Source organism: Pseudoliparis swirei, chromosome 4 (genome assembly GCF_029220125.1).
Source record: "Pseudoliparis swirei isolate HS2019 ecotype Mariana Trench chromosome 4, NWPU_hadal_v1, whole genome shotgun sequence".
Lineage (NCBI taxonomy): Eukaryota > Metazoa > Chordata > Actinopteri > Perciformes > Liparidae > Pseudoliparis > Pseudoliparis swirei.
In genome coordinates this window covers 11197566-11220415 of record NC_079391.1, presented here as the reverse complement: position 1 = coordinate 11220415, position 22850 = coordinate 11197566, and the positions used below count along the sequence as shown (strand labels likewise).

Sequence of the window (22850 nt, the reverse complement as noted above, 5' to 3'; positions counted from 1 at the left end):
CTCCTGGGGCTACTCCTACTTGTGCAAAACAGGTTTCAATTTGTCACTTTCGGTCTCATCATCTACAGGACTGTCTCAGAAAATTAGAATATTGTGATAAAGTTCTTTATTTTCTGTAATGCAATTAAAAAAACAAATGTCATGCATTCTGGATTCATTACAAATCAACTGAAATATTGCAAGCCTTTTATTCTTTTAATATTGCTGATTATGGCTTACAGCTTAAGAAAACTCTAAAATCCTATCTCATAAAATTTTAATATTTCCTCAGACCAAGTAAAAAAAAAGATTTATAACAGCTGAGTGTTTGTCAAGGCTCAGGAAACCCTTGCAGGTGTTTCGAGTTAATTAGACAATTCAAGTGATTTGTTTAATACCCTACTAGTATACTTTTTCATGATATTCTAATATTTAGAGATAGGATATTTGAGTTTTCTTAAGCTGTAAGCCATAATCAGCAATATTAAAAGAATAAAAGGCTTGCAATATTTCAGTTGATTTGTAATGAATCCAGAATGCATGACATTTTTGAATTGCATTACAGAAAATAAAGAACTTCATCACAATATTCTAATTTTCTGAGACAGTCCTGTATTTGCTTTCCCTTTTACTCTTTTTGTAAATTTTACAATAATTTTCTTCAGTAGCACTGTTTTTTCAGCAGGCGCCTCCTCCTGTCCTCTTCACCTAGCCAGTATGTTGTCAAACAGATCCCTTTCCTGTGTTTGTGGGCTCTTTCCTGTCTTTGCTGGCCAGGGAGAAACAGCTGGTACTGCCTCTATCGGTCAAGTAACCACAGCGTAATACAGCACAGCTGAGTGCACTGTAGTGTCTAAAGAGGACATTACCACTATTTTGGAGAGGAAGTTGAATTAGAGATGGTTTGCAGTATGATGCAGTTTCAGAAAGAGGAAAGAGTAGTAGTACTGGTGCACCAGATATGTTTAATATAGAGCACTCAACTTCAGGTTACTGAACAGTTAAAGAGTAGATTTAATTCAGTTTATTTGTATCGCCAATTTTCACAAATTAGAAATTTGTCTCAGAGTGCTTTACAATTTGTACATATAGACATCCCTGTCCCAAAACCAGATGAGAGATTTATGAGTATGTAATAATCCCTTTGGCTGGACATAACTGACAAATATTTAGAATTTGTATTAATGTATGTTCATGTCCACAAGGAAGGAAGCAAGGTTTAGCTTCACATTATTGACTCCAATTATAAATACTTTCACAGCATCACAGATGTGGATACAATATCATCTATGCTTGCACAAGCTTATGCAAGCCACTATCATGGTCTTGAAGCAAATATCACCTATCTGATGCTTAAAGTATTCCATTTTAGGTTTTGTTTTAACTCTGGTGTTACGGTTGTCGTTTGTTGTGTTGACTGACTTCATATATTGCATATTTGCATTTGTGTTTTCCATAATTGTGATAAAGTTAGTTTATGAATGGTGGTTGCTGTAGAAGCCTATTGGGCACACAGTCATTTATTTAGACACCAATTTGTCTTAACTTTATGCTTTTTGAGGCAATCATCACTTTTTAAGAAATCTGAAAACCTAAACTGGAAATATGTAAAATTATATGTATATATATATAATATCTTTGAGCTGCCAGTGGTCATAAAGCTACTATCTTTCCCTTTATATTGTCAATGCATTCATCAAGTTTATCAGTGTGTGTGCAGCATGTGCAAACACAGCCACACACTCTCCCCTCTGTGAAAACCCAAGGCAGGACTGTGTGGCACTATAGGGGTTTGTTGTAACAGGAGAAAAGCTTTTTTGTGTCCCACTCTCATGAGTATTTGTAGCTGGATCAGTGGATGGAACGAGGCAGGGCCGACAGTTGTCTCTGTGGAGGACTCTCTTCAAAGAGAGGTGACACAAAAGTAGTAGAATATAGACAATGCTGGGGGAAGTGACACAATAGATGGTTCAGTTTAGTGTCCAACCTTCCAACAATAAGGTTCTGGTTTGTGAAATATATTTTTCCCTTGGAAATACATCCAGATATTAAAGATTTGCAACGAGATATTTTGAAGTTGAATTATCACTCGCATAGGGATTAATCACACATTTTTCTTATTAGCTGCTCTCTAATTGTGATCATAGTTCATAGCTGTTCAAACGGAGCCAATTACAATAAAAAAGTTCAGTTATGGACCAAAGCACCAACATAGATATACAGTTATACTGGGAGGCATAGTTAATAATAGTTAAATTACTGTTATGACATTTGGATATTGTCCTCTTCATACAGGCACACCATCTCTGTAAACATGGCTTGAGGGCGCTCCTTTACTTTACTGAGCAAAGTGTGTGACTGTCAGACGCTGATGTTCAGCTTTTGGGATCTGTCTGAATAATTGATCAGTCAGCTGCTTCTGTGTGATGAGAAGCACTGGCTTGATCCAAAGCCTCCCCTCTTCCTGTCTGCTGCCAGACATGTTTATTAGCCTGCAGGTTTTTTTGTCTGGAACATGATGCAGTGGTTTCTTCACCACTTTTCTTCTATTAGTTGGTAAAATCACCAACAATTCGAGGTCATTTTTAACTGTTTAGTGAATTCTTGGTGGGAATTTATTAATGACATTTCCTTTATGAAATTATCCTAATTTGAATCCCTTCTATCATGTTCATTCATAATTGCTTAGTTAGTTCGTACATAATTGTTTTCCCTGAAATTGTGTCTCACAATTCAATAGGTTTTTCATTCCCTCTGATCCATAGAGAACGCCTGAGCTGCATGATTTATTCATTTATGTATTGTCTAGTAGACTGCAGCTTGCTGTGTAGCTGGGATTATGACTATAGCCACGGGATGATGTGGCTTTGGCTGTGGTAGCCATTGTGATTTATAACAGCTGAGTGTTTGTCAAGGCTCAGGAAACCCTTGCAGGTGTTTCGAGTTAATTAGACAATTCAAGTGATTTGTTTAATACCCTACTAGTATACTTTTTCATGATATTCTAATATTTAGAGATAGGATATTTGAGTTTTCTTAAGCTGTAAGCCATAATCAGCAATATTAAAAGAATAAAAGGCTTGCAATATTTCAGTTGATTTGTAATGAATCCAGAATGCATGACATTTTTGTTTTTTGAATTGCATTACAGAAAATAAAGAACTTCATCACAATATTCTAATTTTCTGAGACAGTCCTGTATTTGCTTTCCCTTTTACTCTTTTTGTAAATTTTACAATAATTTTCTTCAGTAGCACTGTTTTTTCAGCAGGCGCCTCCTCCTGTCCTCTTCACCTAGCCAGTATGTTGTCAAACAGATCCCTTTCCTGTGTTTGTGGGCTCTTTCCTGTCTTTGCTGGCCAGGGAGAAACAGCTGGTACTGCCTCTATCGGTCAAGTAACCACAGCGTAATACAGCACGGCTGAGTGCACTGTAGTGTCTAAAGAGGACATTACCACTATTTTGGAGAGGAAGTTGAATTAGAGATGGTTTGCAGTATGATGCAGTTTCAGAAAGAGGAAAGAGTAGTAGTACTGGTGCACCAGATATGTTTAATATAGAGCACTCAACTTCAGGTTACTGAACAGTTAAAGAGTAGATTTAATTCAGTTTATTTGTATCGCCAATTTTCACAAATTAGAAATTTGTCTCAGAGTGCTTTACAATTTGTACATATAGACATCCCTGTCCCAAAACCAGATGAGAGATTTATGAGTATGTAATAATCCCTTTGGCTGGACATAACTGACAAATATTTAGAATTTGTATTAATGTATGTTCATGTCCACAAGGAAGGAAGCAAGGTTTAGCTTCACATTATTGACTCCAATTATAAATACTTTCACAGCATCACAGATGTGGATACAATATCATCTATGCTTGCACAAGCTTATGCAAGCCACTATCATGGTCTTGAAGCAAATATCACCTATCTGATGCTTAAAGTATTCCATTTTTAGGTTTTGTTTTAACTCTGGTGTTACGGTTGTCGTTTGTTGTGTTGACTGACTTCATATATTGCATATTTGCATTTGTGTTTTCCATAATTGTGATAAAGTTAGTTTATGAATGGTGGTTGCTGTAGAAGCCTATTGGGCACACAGTCATTTATTTAGACACCAATTTGTCTTAACTTTATGCTTTTTGAGGCAATCATCACTTTTTAAGAAATCTGAAAACCTAAACTGGAAATATGTAAAATTATATGTATATATATATAATATCTTTGAGCTGCCAGTGGTCATAAAGCTACTATCTTTCCCTTTATATTGTCAATGCATTCATCAAGTTTATCAGTGTGTGTGCAGCATGTGCAAACACAGCCACACACTCTCCCCTCTGTGAAAACCCAAGGCAGGACTGTGTGGCACTATAGGGGTTTGTTGTAACAGGAGAAAAGCTTTTGTGTCCCACTCTCATGAGTATTTGTAGCTGGATCAGTGGATGGAACGAGGCAGGGCCGACAGTTGTCTCTGTGGAGGACTCTCTTCAAAGAGAGGTGACACAAAAGTAGTAGAATATAGACAATGCTGGGGGAAGTGACACAATAGATGGTTCAGTTTAGTGTCCAACCTTCCAACAATAAGGTTCTGGTTTGTGAAATATATTTTTCCTTGAAATACATCCAGATATTAAAGATTTGCAACGAGATATTTTGAAGTTGAATTATCACTCGCATAGGGATTAATCACACATTTTTCTTATTAGCTGCTCTCTAATTGTGATCATAGTTCATAGCTGTTCAAACGGAGCCAATTACAATAAAAAAGTTCAGTTATGGACCAAAGCACCAACATAGATATACAGTTATACTGGGAGGCATAGTTAATAATAGTTAAATTACTGTTATGACATTTGGATATTGTCCTCTTCATACAGGCACACCATCTCTGTAGACATGGCTTGAGGGCGCTCCTTTACTTTACTGAGCAAAGTGTGTGACTGTCAGACGCTGATGTTCAGCTTTTGGGATCTGTCTGAATAATTGATCAGTCAGCTGCTTCTGTGTGATGAGAAGCACTGGCTTGATCCAAACCTCCCTCTTCCTGTCTGCTGCCAGACATGTTTATTAGCCTGCAGGTTTTTTTGTCTGGAACATGATGCAGTGGTTTCTTCACCACTTTTCTTCTATTAGTTGGTAAAATCACCAACAATTCGAGGTCATTTTTAACTGTTTAGTGAATTCTTGGTGGGAATTTATTAATGACATTTCCTTTATGAAATTATCCTAATTTGAATCCCTTCTATCATGTTCATTCATAATTGCTTAGTTAGTTCGTACATAATTGTTTTCCCTGAAATTGTGTCTCACAATTCAATAGGTTTTTCATTCCCTCTGATCAGAATCAGAAACAGTTTTATTGCCAGGAATGTTTTCACAAACAAACGAGGAATTTTTTTTGGTGGAAGGTGCAACATTTGGACATGACAAACAAACAACAATCAACACGACAGAAAGACAACAAATAATGTGAAGTGTTTGGGTGTGTGCTTCAAGTGGTGTGTTTTAGTTAAAGTGCATGTTAAAGTGACGTGTGTGGAGGAGGGAAGAAGAAGGAGGAGGGAGGAGGAGTGAGGAGGAGGAAGAGGAAGGAGCGGGAAGAAGGAGGAGAGAGGAAGGTGGAAGAAGAGGTGGTAGTCCTGGGGGTGACAGTCAGTCAGTCCCGGGGTCCATTGATGAGCCCGACCGCCGTCGGGAAAAAGCTTTTGGTGTGGCGGGTGGTCTTGGTCATGATGGACCGCAGCCTCCTCCCTGAGGGGAGGGACTCGAACAGGGAGTGTCCAGGGTGGGAGGGGTCAGCGACAATCTTTCCGGCCCGCTTCAGTGACCTGGAAGTGAACAGGACCTGGAGGGAAGGCAGATTGCAACCGATAACCCTCTCGGCCGAGCGGATGATGCTCTGCAGCCTGCACTTGTCTTTGGCTGTGGCTGCAGGGTGCCAGGCGGTGATGGAGGGGCAGATGATGGACTCAACGATGGCGTGTAGAATTGTACCATCATTCTCCCTGGCAGGTTGAATTTCCTCAGCTGCCTCAGGAAGAACATCCTCTGCTGGGCCTTCTTGGTGATGGAGCGGATGTTCAGCTCCCACTTGAGGTCCTGGGAGATGATGGAGCCCAGGAAGCGGTAGGACTCCACAGCGTCGACGGGGGAGTCACACAGGATGAGAGGGGCGGGTGGGGCTGCATTCCTCCTGAAATCCACAACCATCTCCACTGTCTTTAGAGCGTTGTAACGTAATTCAGAATTGAACAGCCTGGAAGAGCTTATACAATACTACGAGTCTGCTATAGTTCTCTCAATTTAGGGAGACGTTTATTCACTGATCAAAAGCAAAGTACAAACCACGGGGAGCTCTCCTCAACATGCAAGTCGAGGCCCGACAACCACACCTTCTTTAGCACATCAAGATTCCATCTTTTATACCCAGATCTCGTCACAGGTGCATATCCCTTCCCTCGTACCCCCGGGTGGGGGCTGTCTGTTGGCCGTGCGCCCCTCTTGGTATGTGTAAATACTGATAACAAGGGTAAATGTTGAATACTGTCAGGCGTGTAGCTGCCCTTGAGCTGCAGACACAATATCTCTGTCTCCTCACAGGCAAAGTGCCGTCTCTTCTGATGCTTTGCCGGAACCTAGAGCGTCCACGTCTTTAGAGCGTTGAGCTCCACGTTCACTTCCTGATGGCGCCGCGGAAGGCCGCCTCGGTGTGTTGGTGCGCGATGTTTTTTGTTGTTTTCGTTTTAAATACTGTTTTCTGCTGTGATTCCCAGAGCTCTTTCACCAGAGAAGAGCTCATGAACATCAGGGGAACAACTCCAGCGGATTTATTTCCAACGTTTTTAACTTCTGTGGAGTTACTGGACATTTTGTAAAGGTGTGCTCACCTTCGCCTGCGGTGAAACGCCGCGGAGAGGGAAGCGCTCAGGGCGCTTATGCGGCTACGGAAGCGGGATCTCGTACAGCGCTGCGGGCATATTTCTCTCAACATCCGCTCACTGTGCAACAAACTGACGAACTCCAGCTGCTGGTGGGGAGAGACAGAGACTTCTCCTCATCCTCCGCCCTGTGTTTTACGGAATCATGGCTAAGTGGATCGATACCAGATTCTGCGCTCCAGCTCGCTGGCTTCCAGCTGTTCCGAGCGGACCGGGACACGGAGCTCTCCGGAAAAGCAAAGGGTGGAGGAATCTGCTTTTACCTCAACAACGGCTGGTGCAACGACGTAACGGTGATCCTACAGCACTGTTCGGCGGACCTGGAATCTTTATCATTCACTGCAAACCCTTCTACTCCCCACGTGAGTTCGCTTCATTCATCCTGGCGGAGTTTACATGCCGCCGCAGGCGTGCACGAGGCACAGCGGACCCTCGCGAACAGATACGGTGTGTGGGCGGACCTTCCGGACTCTTTAGTTATTGTACTCGGGATTTTAACAAAGGAAACCTCAGCCACGAACTCCTAAATATAGACAGTTAATTAAATGCCCTACCAGAGAAGAGCACTCTGGACCACTGCTACACAACAATCAGCAGGGCCTATCACGCCGTCCTCGAGCTGCACTGGGAAACTCTGACCACGTCATGGTTCATCTGATTCCCTCATACAGGCAGAGACTAAGGCAAGCTGGACCTGTGGTGAGGAAGTTCAAGAAGTGGACCAGTGAGGCTCTGGAGGATCTACAGGCGTGCTTGGACTGTACTGACTGGGATGTCTTCAGGACTGCTACCAACAGCCTGGATGAGTACACAGAGGCTGTAACTTCCTACATCAGCTTCTGTGAGGACAGCTGTATTCCATCCAGCTCCAGGGTGAGTTATAACAACGACAAACCCTGGTTCTGGCGGAGCTCAGGAAGCTAAGACTGCAGAAGGACCAGGCATTCAGGAGTGGGGACAAGGACCTGTACACAGAGTCCAAATACAGGTTTAGCAAGGCGGTGAGAGATGCTAACGTCTGTACTCTGAGAAACTGCAACAGCAGCTCTCAGCAAACGACTCTGCTTCTGTCTGGAGAGGGCTCAGGCAGATCACCAACTACAAGCCCAAATCACCCCACTCCATGAACAATGTGCTTCTGGCAGCCGGGCTAAATGAGTTCTACTGCCGCTTTGAAAGACAATGGAGCAGTCCTGAGACCATCCCCACAGCCCCATCAACAAGCCACAGACCATCAGCCCACCTCCCCAGCCCATCAGGGGCTCACACCTCTGGAGCACCCTCCATCAACTCAGCGACGACCCTCGTCATCCTGGAGAGAGGCGTCAACAGGCTGTTCAAAAGCAGAACCCCGCAAAGCAGCGGGCCCGGACTCCGTCTCCCCTCCACCCTGAAGCACTGTGCTGACCAGCTGTCTCCGGTGTTCACCGACATCTTCAACACCTCCTGGAGACATGCCACGTTCCAGCCTGCTTCAAGGCCTCCACCATCATCCCGTCCCAAAAACCCAAGATCACAGGACTCAATGACTACAGGCCCATCGCCTGACCTCTGTGGTCATGAAGTCCTTGAACGCTTGGTCCTGTCACACCTCAAGACCATCACCGACCCACTCCTGGACCCCCTGCAGTTCGCCTACAGAGCCAACAGGTCTGCAGACGACACAGTCAACATGGCCCTTCACTACATCCTCCAGCATCTGGACTCCCCAGGAACCTACGCCAGGATCCTGTTTGTGGACTTCAGCTCTGCTTTCAATACAATCATCCCGTCCCTGCTGCAGGACAAGCTCTCCCAGCTGCACGTGCCCGACTCCATAGAGAACGCCTGAGCTGCATGATTTATTCATTTATGTATTGTCTAGTAGACTGCAGCTTGCTGTGTAGCTGGGATTATGACTATAGCCACGGGATGATGTGGCTTTGGCTGTGGTAGCCATTGTGATTGTGGTGCGCTTTGGCTGTTATTATTATGGCAGTGACACATTCATTTATGAGTGTAGTTACATTAACTAGTCATATCCACAGCATCATATATTAAACAACAACTGCAAACGTAGTCTGAACGATAACAATATCCACAGCTTCAGCCACCATCGCCAGGCACAAGAGCGTGTTAGTGTTTGAGAGGAGTAATGAGCATTAAATGCATAATGTAAAGTGTCACATCATCTCTCCCTTCTGTAGTATCTGCAGAGCATTCTCCCTGAACTGGCAGCGTATGACTTGCATCCATTCCATATGCATCAGGGGAAATAAAATACATATATGCGAGGGAATGCAAACCTTTTTTACATATTTTATATTCTTCATTATTTTATATATGTATACTGAAAACAACGCAATACAGAACATAGACTGGGGGTCTAAAACTGAGTCGGGGGTGTTGGATTTTCACCCTATAGTTTCATATTATAGTTGTCCATTCATAATGGACTCTGGCCAACAACCTGCCATTTTGGTGTAAGACAGGCTTGGTGTTAAGGTTTGAATCATTCTCTAAATATCTGGGTATTCTTTGGTTGAAGTAGCTTTATATACAAGAGGAACCACATTTCAAGTGTGCAATAGTAATTCATAGAAAAACATGTAGCTGTTATGATATTACTGACTTTTTTTTGTCCTCAGTTATTTGGAAGTTGTCACGGAGGAGGATCTGAATAATCAAATGTGTAAAAGGTTGCACAATGTAGTTTGAAAGAAACTAGGTTAATTCTATAATTTTTAGACGGGTTCTTGCTGAGGGTTGACCCTCTCTTAAAGATATTATGTAAAAATGCTGGAATGCACAGTAACTGGCAATAAACATCCAAAATGCTTTTGCTGATCCCCGATAGAGCAGATTACATTTCTGACTGAATAATCTATTTATGGATTCATCTGTGTCTGTGACCAGCGTGCAATGATGTTATCATGGGAAGACCAAGCTTTTGATCGACCATGAAGTCATGAGGTCATACTGATTGTTTTAGGGGCCACTGATAAGGTAGAGAGACCAAGAACTATAATTAGTGTATTGATTTCATTATTTCCAGAAACAAACGTTGGGTTGTTTCATACAACCATTTTGTGTTGGTAGATGAAGGGAACAACTTAATGGAAAATATTAGAGGTGACTGATGAGTTAATACTTGACAATTCGATCTAAGGGACCCTGATCTGACTGACACTTGCACAGTTGATTTTTCATAGTGACCGGAACATGTGGTAATGAAACACGGGTTCATTTGACATCCATAAATAACATCATTAGTCCTAAACATATTTTAACTAAAAAAACAACTGGGGGAGCTGCATAGAAACTGCTCTTTTCTACTTGCGTCTCTCCCGCTGCCTTTTTACTTCCCGGCCTTTAACTTCTCTGTCGTTTCCCTTCCCACTTTTAATTGCTCCAATGGGGAAAATGGAATTGGGAGTGAGCAGGATAAGAAATTATTTATCTTTGTCCATCAAGGTGGGATGTGTTTAATCAATGAGTTTACTATTTGTAAGACTTAACCAATCATATTGGACTATGTACATTTTTTGTCTATAATAAATCACCAGTAAAAAAACAAAAGGGGTGCTGATGAAATGACAACAGTGGTGAAGGGAAAACTGAATGCTGGGTCAGTTCAATGTGCCATCCTGGACGGGGATATCCTGGACTGTGTCTGACCTTTTCCACATTATTTGCTGTCTCAATTATATTCTGTTCCACTCCTCCCCAAATCTACAGTCTGTCTCTTATCCTCAGTTTAATTTACTCTATTAATGTTTTCATGTACTTTTTCTCCTCCTGAAAACATATACCTCTGCCATTATATAAAAATATGATTATTCAATATACTCATGCTAATGCGACCGTGGTGTAGTTTGTTTATAGTGTACGTAGCGTAGCGTTAGCTCTTATTGCAGCCGACTGCTTTAAAATAAAAATAAAAAGTGGTGTTCATTTCTAACTATTATTTTGCTGAACAAAACATGTTGGTATCCAAAACTCAGTTTGGCATCAATCTTATTTTCTGCTCTAAAATCCACTGGAAACATTCCGTGTTTTTTTTTTAAGGAAGCAGTGCGATGCTAATTAACTTCTGAGGTTGGCCTGTTACAATATTCAGCTCTTAAACCAGGCAGGGGGCTTCAAACTAAATGTACTATTTTGGTTGTGGGTAATGTAGGATCCATTGTTTTTTGAGATTGACCTATACAATAAATAAATGATTTTAAAAACTGAGTCAGTTACTACACTTGTTTGATTCCTAAAACATTTAAACCTGTCTGCCAATACTAATCTCTGGTTAGATGTGGCTACCACCTGCCTATGAAAAGACAGGTGATTACAACAACTAAAAGGATCAAGCAGGAGACCACTAGAATGATTAGTTAATCTACATTTTCCATAATGTTTTTTTTGTCCCTTTGCAAATTGTGCTCATGCAAGAAATTAAAAAAAGATCCACCCATAACGGGCTCAGTAGGACTTGTGAGCATCATTTGTCGTTTGGAGGAAGCTCTCCCCTGGAGACCAAGCCTTGTGGTTACTGAAGAGAGTCCTGGTGAAGAGCCTCTGGAATGCTCCCTGCATTGCCTCAGGTTGCTGTGAAGCTCGTGGCTCATGTCCACCTCATGTGATGCTTTTTTTCTTTGAAATAGTTTTATGTGAATGAGAGGATTAATTAAAAAAACGGTAGTATGGCTGTGCACAAATGTTCATGTGCTTTCCCTCATGATATAACTCTCCTTCTGACTTAGTGAGCAACAACCAGCACAGCAACATGGTGAATCTCGGTAAAACATGTGGGAACTAGAATGGCACAAGATTGGGCATATTGAATACATGCATTAAGCATATGCATTGATTTGGCATTAAACATTGAACATTGGTGCAAAATTTTTGGCATTGATCCAAAAAATTTGTGAAAAATGGTTGACCTTGATCTTGATCAATGTTGACCTTGAAATGAAAAATAAATGTCAAATTATCCAATCAAACCATCATCCCACCAAATCATCAGAATTTATTTCATGCGATTGACCCGATCCCAAAATCTGATCAACTAGTCCGAATCTATTTGATCCGAAATCAAACCAAATATCAATCATAACCTGGATAATAAACAAATTTCCAGTATTATAATAACAAAATTAAATAAATAAATATTTAAACTTTTTGTGAAATAAAATCATAAAATAACGCATAAAAAATAGGGCAATGAATTATGAACATTTTCGGCAATTTTTTGCATGCCAATTGGACAAAATGTATCGTGCTATGGTAAAAAAAGTTTAACCTTAAAAAGTATAGACTATACCTTCATATCTGAAAGATTCCTTATATAAATATCTGAATCCATGATATAATGGTAATTCCCATCCCAATTGCATGCCAATTGGACAAAAAAAATGGTAAAAAATATTTGACCTTTGACTGACCTTTCCATCCCTTGATGACAAAACCTTCCCCCGATTCCCAAAAAATATAATCAAATCCCCCGCGATCATTAAATTAACTTTTTTGAGTTTGTTAAAGATTTTGTTTGACCTGTTCATGACCTTTTTTGACCTCGATCCAAAATCTAATCAACTGGTCCCCGGATAATAAACAATCATCCCACCAAATTTCATGCGATTCGGTTCAATACTCTTTGTTTGCGAATATCATACAAATAAATAAATAACATATAAATAAATCAAAAACCAACCTTCCTTTTTTTTTCAATGCGAAGGTAATAAATAAATACACGGCGATCAAAACATAACCTTCCGGCATTTTCAATGCGAAGGTAATGATATTGACAGTACCAGGGTTGTTGGTGTGTATCGTGTTACCCACATGTCACTGTGTCAGAGTACAACTTTGCATTTGGGTTTTAATTGCTATGCTCGTTACATATGTTCTCCTCTTCTTCTTCTCTTCAGACATTTTAACTTGCGGATGAAGAGGGATACAACTCTATTTTCCCCAGATCTCATCATTGAGGTTTCGGGAGAGGAGGTATCCATTGATACATCCCATATTTACAGTGGAGAAGTCTTTGGTAAGTCCAGCTGTTTTCACAAAGCTCATCCTAAACCCAAGCGCAGTTTCTTTAAAGCAAATGTTTCATAATCAATTACGTCACTTTTATTTTCAATTAATTTGAGACCCTGTATCATAAGTTCCTTTGCCATACTGTAATTGCTTTCAGTATGGCAATGTATTCCAATATATTGAATCGGAATGCCTGTTTTATGATGTTGTATTGCTAGATTCTTGCCAATACACATTCTCCACCATTTCTATTTATTTATCACAAAAGTTGTGTACATTTATAAAATAAATTTCACTGTAATCATAGCCATTTTTAAAAATGCTTACAATACAAGATTTGTCATCCTCCATGCACATACCACTGTCTTTTTGTCCAAATTGTATGCTGACCAGATTTCTTTTCTTAAACTTCTTGAATATATAGATACGTTTAATTGTGTATTTTATATAAAAGGATTGTTAAATTTGATCTTTAGTTTCATTACAATCAAGGAATCTGTTTTGTCTGACTCTGCTCATCATCTTTTGTGCTTCAGGTGAAAAGGGCACACTGACCCATGGCTCTGTGGTCGATGGGCGCTTCGAGGGCTTCATTAAAACCAACCAAGGGACGTACTATGTCGAACCCTCCGAGAGGTACATAAAGGACAAGAATGTGCCATTCCACTCCGTCATCTATCATGAGGACGACATCAGTAAGTATTTTACTTTGCTCTTGCAATGGCATTTCCTTTCCAGATAATATTTACACTATTTGCCTTTTGATATGCCAGGGCATTTTGCTTTTTAACAGGAGTATTTTTGTAATGCCTCCTGTGTATTTCTATTTTTATAACAATATTGAGCAACATTTTTATTTTGTACTGTGAGAAATTAAATTGTGAATAAATTGCTGTGGTGCTTGTGGTTTTCAGATGGGGGATTATGGGTCAGCAGTTCGTAGATTAGCCTCACAAGCTTAAAGAGTGTTACGTTTGATAGACTGATACTGGTAGGATTTGGGTCTGGGTTCTGGGCCATGGATAAGGTGTCCAGTATTTATATTAAATGCAGTATTGGAGCAGGACAACCAAAAAGATATCTCTTGCTAATGTCAGACGACACCCAAATGATAACTGCTCAGGAAACTGCAGCTCATAGGAAACTGCAAGTCAACTCTGAAAAGAGTAGATTTCAGACAGACAGGTTGTGTTGGGTAAACAACATGTCGAGTAGAAACACAATCCAGTGACTAGAGACTCATGATTCTAGCAGGTTGAAAGTGATAAGAACCCCGCCCTGGCTTTGGGCTTTGGGCTGTGTGAGCATGCGCATGCAGGCTTGTTCCGGAGAGATGATTATCAGGACAAACCTGAATAAACATAAACACACACACACATATGCACTGACACAGACACAAGGGGGTTTCTTTTTAACTTCATGAGACAATTCAAGCAAACTCATTTCAATTGAATTTCCAAATCAAAGGAACCATTTTTGACATCTAGATTTATAATGAAGCAGCAAACAGCTGTTTGCTATGTTACGCTAGTGGAGTCATTTCCACCTGAGCAGAGAATGAAGTTGCTCTCTTTCGGTTGTGTTTTTATTCCCGAGCCTTTCCTTGCTCTGTTGACATAGTCGTACTCTGTACTGCTGTCATGCAGCGTTTACAGCTAATAATGACCTCCCAAAAGACGACGTCCTCACACAAGCGTAGCATCCATCCTCCGTCTCTCCTTTGCTGCCAGCTCTGCCAGAACTTTTGCCTTATTTTTGCACGGAAAAATAGACCGTTCGCCTCGATTTTATATCCTTGTGAAATAAAAGTAAATCATTGCTGAAAACTGAATTCATTCGTATAAAAAGCATATTCTCCGATCCTCTGCTTTAGAGATTATTCAGGTATTTAACATGATTAAAATGCACCCTGATCTAACTATCACACTATACTGGTAACAGCTAATCACAGTATGGGCAGTTTAAGCTGTACTCAAATATTCCTCTCAGAGCATAAAACTACAGTTTTAGATTTGAATCACGTCTGTCTGCCATCAGTAATATCTTTATTTTTTCAATGCTGGTATTGGTGAAAAAGAGTCAGGACCGTCCTCCCTTCTGTTTCTCGGCTATTCTTCCAATTCTTTTTCACTTCCGTCCGAATTGCAAGGGCCTGAGGATTAATCGTTGAATGAGATGGCATTCACCTTAAAGGCAAAGAGGGCCGTCTCTGAAAACACACATAGTCTGAGGTTAAATCTGTTGCTTCAGTGCGTCGCCGTTCAGTTTAACCAGCACAGGACTGTTCTCTTCACTGAATGACTAGGATCTAGGGAATGGGATTACAAACTGCTCAGGCAATTCACTATTTACAGTTTTGATAAAACTAACATCATCAGAGCAGAGAGCATATTGATTTAGCCCCCACAAAAATATTGCATCATAAAAACATTGCAAAAAATATTTCAACCCATTTTGTATATCAGCTTCTTAAAATGATAGAAATCGCCATCCTCAGCCTGTTCACTGTTGTTCACTATAGTTCAAGTAATGTTTGACTACTGACACTCACTAGGCTTTAACGGCATAATAATATTAGTGCGTAACAGTTTGACCATTAGCTTTTTTCTTTTGCTATTAGCGACAACTTAACTTTGAGGATTTTAATACATCGGGTTGTAACGGCTGCTTGGTTGAAACAATGTGTGGTATAGTGCTCGTTTTTTCAGTATGTAATAGTTTCCCATTAGATAAGCCCAAAATAAACATCTATTCTCCGTCATCATTCTCTTTGTTCATAGCTCTTTTATCTGAAATAGCTTTTTCAGTGAGGTCGGGCAACTATGATTCATACATTACTTGATGTTGGATTAACATTTGAGGGTGGCAAGTGGTGAACTGAGTTGTGACTATCAGCAGAGGTGGTGATTATGTATCGTGAGACTTATCCCATCTTCTTTTTGTGATCCATTAAAGACAGCTGCTGAAGCCAGATGGCCATGCGGCACAGATTAATATGTTGTTTGAAAAATGCTTTCATTTTGTACACGGTGTGCTGTCTGATATGACCACATCGGTGATTGTAAAATAAATGCTGTAATAATTCCCTGAGTAGTCTATTAGTGTTACATGATAGTGTTGTTTGGCATCCGAAGTGTTTAATCCCCCAAAATGGAAATAAGATTACTATTGTACATCATAAACACCGTCTCATTTACCCTTTACGTTTAATTGCAGTGTGCGTCGAAGCTTGGAGGGCACTCTGTTACACAGCAGTGGTATATTGGAAAAAGGCTGGTTTGAACAGAGAATCAATGTTTCCAATTAGTAGAGGCTGTGCGTTTCCTTTTACTGCTCCGTGAGGAAGGAGAGAGAGGGATGACATTAACTCGTCAGTTAGGATTTGTAGAGAGTAAAGCCATTCCGCTCCAGCTTTTTATTTTATTTTCATGCAGCTACTCTTTAACACCCGACTCACCCCGATTCACCTTCTCCAGCCCACCACACACTGTTCGAAAAGAGATCCATGAGGGCAGTATAATCCCTTCACAACCATTCTCTTAATTCCTCCCTATCTGCCAGATTATCCTCATAAGTATGGCTCAGAGGGCGGCTGCGCTGACCACTCAGTGCTGGAGAGGATGAGGAGGTACCAGGCAACCGCAGTAGAAGACCCAGTGAAAGTAAGCAACCGGCATCATAACAAAGCCCCTCCCCCCCTTCTTCCAGCTCATAATTAAACAGATAAAAAAGGCCTGTGGGATTAAAAAGATCTTCTATCATATCCAGTCTACCTTACACCAACAGTATAGTCATGTGTATATATTTTAGAACAGCTGAACACACTTTAAATCCAAACTATTATTTGAATGTTGAAGCCATGCTAAAAATCGTTTTGCAAAGCTGTGTAACGTTTCGAGCACCGGTCTCTTTCTCAGGCTTCCTGTTCCTGGTGCTCAAAACATCACACATCAATACAAATCATTCTAACAGGAACTACTTGGTTGATACATAATAATTAGGGCTGTGAAACGATAAAAATTTTTACTCGGGTTAATCACAGGTTTTTGTGGATTAATCATGATTAATCACATATTACCGATATTCTCGGTATATTTTGTGAGAACACATGACAAAAGACGGATATATACATTTATACATTCTTCTATACAATGGTGCTGCAACTCAGCAGTTATTTAGCAGTTTTCTTCCATATGGAACATTAATACATCTTCATCCTAAACAGAATGTTTAACCCTCCTGTTGCCTTTCGGGTCAATTTGACCCCATTCAATGTTTAATGTCGGTGTTCTTTGGGGTCAATTTGACCCCAGGCTGTTTTTCACTGTGTCAAACATATAAGAAATATCAACTTTTTTATTTATTTAAAGGGCTATTTAGGTAGTCAACAAACAAACATAAAGTACCTCACAATTAAACTTGGGAAGCAATATTAATTCTAATAATTTTCTGGAGGTTTTAATTGCTGGGGTCAAATTGACCCCGAGGGTAAAATATGTTAGTAAATGTAAAGGTAACAGGAGGGTTAAACAGAACATTTTTCTCTTGTTTGTCAACCATTAACTCCACCATGATACAATCTAAAGGCCTCTAGTCTTCCTCTAGCAGCTGCTGAGGCAAACTGACTGTGTGGGTTTTCTTCATGAACTGGGGTCATGATGAAAGGGACGGCGGGGACACCGCTGCAAAGCTGAAACCTCACCGGACAGGTGGACAGATTGACAAGTGACTTTTTTTTTGCTCGGTCCCGATGCGCGCGCACGGAGCTCTGTGGCGCGCGAGACGGAGATCGATAAGTGTTAACGCAATGCGAAGAGACAGAAATGACATGCTGCTGTGGAGATACGATCAACAACAGACGTTTAGTTAAATAAAAGAACAAAGACGTGCTATAGAGAACATGTCAGGGGGCGGGCCAATCTTTTTAATGTCATGCGATCTACCAACACTACGCCGCGATCGACTGGCAGGTCGCGATCGACGTGTTGAGACCCTGATCTACAAGAAGTAAAAGTCGTAACAAGGTTTCCGTAGGTGAACCTGCGGAAGGATCATTACCGATGAACAGACCGTCTGCATGAGAGCGGACAGAGTTCAGATTGAAGTGGTGTATTGGAAGCTCATTTTGCAAGTGACTTTTTTTCCGTCCCGACGACCAACAACAGACGGATTGGAAGCTCATTCTGCGCATGCGTTAAATGCGTTAAAAAAAACCAACTAGTTAAACCTGTAATTGAATTAACTGAGTTAACGCGTTATTTTTCACAGCACTAATAATAATGTATCTGTTTTAATTCTGCTAGACATTTCTCTGATCCAGCACTCTTCCTATCAGACACTGGATCTTGTTGAACCTTTTAAATATGGCAATGTGTCCCCACTCCATCTTCCTTCCGTTTGATCCTGTTTTTGTTTTTTTGGGTACAGGATGTGAACAGTGTGTCGAGGGAGGAGGAGAGCTCCCATGGTCCTGTTATTCTGAGGAGAAAGAGGGCAGCGGCGAAAGAGAAAAACACTTGCCAGCTCTTCATCCAGACTGACCACCTCTTCCACAAATTCTATGGCACCAGAGAGGCTGTCATTGCCCAGGTATGCACACCGTGTGTACACATGACTTTGGCTGGAACCTATAAACTCAATCACATGTCTAGATTTTGTTTTGAAATGGCAGCCAAAGCTGAGTGTCTTCAATGCAGTAACAATAACAGTCATCATGTGTTGTTTCTTGGGTTTTCTACAAATCTAATTGACCACTTTCTTCACAGATATCCAGCCATGTAAAGGCTCTTGACTCTATTTACCAGGCCACTGACTTCCTGGGCATTCGAAACATCAGCTTCATGGTTAAAAGGATCAGGGTGAGTTGAAGATTCAGTTTGTATAACAACTGACCTGAAAGGAATCTAGCCGCTCAGATGAGTGGAGAACTTAACGTTGTCTTTTTAGCAGTGGACAATGTGGCATTGACTTTACTCCGTGTGAACCTTTTTTTGTAAGGCCTTGCCGTTTCTGGAAGTTGTATCTGCTATTCTGCCAGTATTGGGGACTCTCTCCTCTCTCACTCCTCTTGTGTGATTGTTTAATTCTCCTTTATTTAGATAAACACCACCACCGATGAAAAAGACTCGACGAACCCCTTCCGCTTTGCCAACATCGGAGTGGAGAAGTTTTTAGAGCTTAACTCTGAGCAGAACCACGATGACTACTGCCTCGCCTACGTCTTCTCTGACAGGGACTTTGATGATGGGGTGCTTGGCTTGGCTTGGGTTGGGGCTCCTTCAGGTTGGTACACTACCACACACACACACAGCGACTCACTTTAGCTCATCAAGTTGAACAGCATTCTTCCAATTTGCTACCCTGATATTTTGCTTGATCCATTTTCATTTATTCTTTTGTTAACGTTTGATGAGTTTTGTTTAAGATCTTAGAGCTCAGCAGCTTTAGCATAATGCTGTAGTCAGCACAATATGCAGTGGGTGGTCTGCTGGTTGGATACAATAGAATAATTTGCATTATTGTGAAATGGATTTTGTCCCCACAATGTGACTGTAACATTCATAACCTTAGCTCTTCACTAAGTGGCTTCCAGAGCTGTTTGTATAGAAACACAAACATTACGGTCTTCTGATCGATCCTCAAGTTTACAATGTGTCAGTTAGTATGCAAGTTTAACTGAAACCAGAATCCAAATGAGAAGGATACTTAGACATAATATATTATCTAATAGGAATAATATTTTATGCATTAATGGATGCCAGAGGGAATACAGTCTCCTTCGTCATGATTCGTCATGTGTTCTTCCCATTACGTTTGCGTGATAGGTTAAGGAATTTCAAAACTCTCCAACATTATCTTAGTTTGTCTTTCTACTTTTCTCGAGGTATGCATTACAGTTATGGCCATCTTGCATCCCATTGGTTAGCGGTCGGATGACAATTTGACCTCTGAGGGTAGTTGCCAATAATTCTGCATTAATATTCAGTTTATACTTGCCACCTGTGAAACAACCAGGTTCTAGAAGTCGTCTCTCAACTCAAACTCTTTTCTTGCATGGCTGGCCAGTGGATGTACAGATAACGTACATCTGGGCCAAGACTTCCTCTACCGTGCTCTGGTCATTGTTTTCGCTCCAATTAGCAACTTGAGATGCAAGAATGGAGTTTGAGTTGAGAGACGACGTCTAGAACCTGGTTGTTTCACAAGTAGCAAGTTTAAACTGAATATTAATGCAGATGAAGTTAATTCAAAGCTAAGTCGTTGCGAGACGACAGCCAGTGGGTTCCAGGGTTGCTTTTCGGATGACTTTTTCCTATTTTACTGTCCACACCGACTGTTAACCTGCATTCAACCAAAGCCAAACTTGTCTACACCTATGGTGGTTTCTCCTTTCTCCTTCTTTGAATAAGTTCAGATAGCACATCTCAACTTGAAGAATACAGAAACAGACAATCAATACGGGGAAATTGGCACTGCTGTAAACTGAAAGAATTGATTGAGGATCAGAGATGGAGAGTGAAATGGGCTGCAGCGAGCTGCGGGGAGATTATTTCAACAGAGGGAGGTCATCAGGAATGCTGGTCAAGCACAACTAAAGTGTATCTTATCTGATATGAACAGCTGTTATGTGTCTTCAATGGAGAAGTTGCACAAGTACACACACATGTGCGGTAAACGCATAATGTGCGGCCATATTTGTGTACACTTACACAGAATGGACACATTGTTTATTGCTTTAAGTGCTTTGGTTTCTTGGCTTTGTTTCTGTGCAGCTCGGAGCTTGACTTGGTTTATGCATTATGGGAAGAACAACTCTAATGCTGACATGCTTACTGTTAACTGTGACAGTGTGACCAGTTAAATTCTTATTTGGCATTTTCATTTTTAATAATGAATGAAAAGTACAGAAAAAGCATCAAATTCATCACAAATACCATCAGTTCTGTGTTTTCTTTTAAACCAAATAAAAAATGCGTTAATTTTTTCATATACGTGTGTATATATGTGTGTGTATATGTATATGTATTGTGTATATATATATATATATCGTTACACAATTAATTAACATACTAATGCATGCAGCCATTTCAAGCCCTTTCTGACCAATACAAATAACTAATCCAATCCTTCACGAATGCACTCAAAAAATGTTCTAAATATTAGTACCGTAATAATGAAATCATCTTACATCACAGGTAATATGCTATTGTAATACTGTAGACCAGCAGTTATAATTAAACAATAGAAATATCTATCTGTCAATATGGATCATCAATGATCGGCAATTAGTGTCTGAGGCAAAAGAAAATGTAATCATGGATCTCTAAAAGTTATATTTGCTCCCTTTTTTCTTTTGTGATGATCCGATTCGTGACTGACCTCCGATACGATCCACTGAAGTCAGTGTAAACCGTCATCAATTTGAAATGATAGCCAAACAGAACCTTTTTCGATGACCATCAGCGATGCTGCCAACCTTACTAGCTCTTCTCTTGTCAATTTAAACACGATTGGTTCATTGTATTCATTCTCCTTCCACAGGAAGCTCTGGGGGCATCTGTGAGAAGAGCAAACTCTACTCTGATGGGAAGAGAAAGTCCCTGAACACTGGTATCATCACTGTGCAGAACTACGCCTCCCACGTCCCTCCCAAGGTGTCCCACATTACTTTTGCTCATGAGGTTGGGCACAACTTTGGCTCCCCTGTAAGTACTATCATTTTAAAACACTGGCCTTTATTAGTGCACTTCGTTCTTTTTTCAAGCGGTGCAATATACTATATGCATCTCTCTTAAATCACTCTTGCCTACTGTTTTCCAGCATGACTCTGGGATCGAATGCACCCCTGGAGAATCTAAGTTGCAGGGCAAAAAGGAGCAGGGCAACTACATCATGTACGCAAGAGCCACATCGGGGGACAAGCTCAACAATAACAAGTTCTCTGTCTGCAGCGTCCGAAATATTAGCGCTGTCCTAACGAAGAAGAGAAATGACTGTTTTGTTGGTAAATTGTCTTTTACGAACATATATCTGTTCCTTGCTGTGCGTGTGAGCGAGCTTCCGTCTTCATGCTGTTGTGTCTGTGTGTTCAGAGTCCGGCCAGCCTATCTGTGGTAATGGACTGGTGGAAGAAGGGGAAGAGTGTGACTGCGGCTACAGTGACCAGTGTAAAGACCCCTGCTGCTTTAACGCCAATGAAGGGGAGGGCAAGAAGTGCAAGCTCCAACCTGGCAAAATCTGCAGGTCAGATGGGATTAGCATGCTGTGAAGAGAATTATTTAGCACAAATATTACTGTTAATAGCGTTTGTTTGCCTCCATATATATATGTAATTCTTGTTCTGCAGTCCCAGCCAAGGCCCATGTTGCACACCAGAGTGTGTTTACAAGAACACGAATGACAATTGCAGACAGGAGTCCGAGTGCGCCCATGACGGCCGGTGTAACGGAGCCACTGCTCAATGTCCTACCTCAGAACCAAAGGCAAACTTCACGTCTTGCCATGCCGAAACACAAGTCTGCATGGATGGGGTATGTTGGTATTAATAACCTCCTTTCTTTTTGCGTCTGGTATGAACCGTTCGTAAGCTTGTGTTTGTATTTCATGAAAACTTTTTTAAATATCCCCCCCCCCCCCCCCCCCGCATGCTTGTTTGGAACAGGTATGCTCCGGTTCCATTTGTGAAAAGTATGGTCTGGATGTGTGCACCTGTGCCAGCAAGGACGAGAAGGATGAAGCAGCTGAGCTGTGTCACGTGTGCTGTATGGAGAAGAGTGAGCGACATAAAGGGCAAAACCGTTCCTGGATCAAATTCTAAATTAGAGCAGAAATATCAAGCAAGAATCGTGTGATGACGTCGTTGGCAATAGTTGTGTCGTCTTCAGGCTAAAGAACTGAGTTATGGTCAGCATCCAAAACGT

At 40.9% G+C, this 22850-nt stretch overlaps 1 protein-coding gene across 1 annotated transcript in view; it reads left to right on the top strand.

Annotated features, from left to right (window-relative positions):
* adam10a (ADAM metallopeptidase domain 10a) overlaps positions 1-22850 on the top strand; it is a 37154-nt gene that overhangs the window by 10610 nt on the left and 3694 nt on the right. The window contains exons 3-13 of the mRNA XM_056411923.1: positions 12819-12937; positions 13467-13625; positions 16492-16592; positions 18358-18519; positions 18696-18788; positions 19029-19212; positions 21472-21635; positions 21751-21934; positions 22023-22173; positions 22277-22460; positions 22592-22703. Coding sequence (XP_056267898.1) covers positions 12819-12937; positions 13467-13625; positions 16492-16592; positions 18358-18519; positions 18696-18788; positions 19029-19212; positions 21472-21635; positions 21751-21934; positions 22023-22173; positions 22277-22460; positions 22592-22703 — 1613 coding nt within the window. The remainder of the gene's footprint in view (positions 1-12818; positions 12938-13466; positions 13626-16491; positions 16593-18357; positions 18520-18695; positions 18789-19028; positions 19213-21471; positions 21636-21750; positions 21935-22022; positions 22174-22276; positions 22461-22591; positions 22704-22850) is intronic.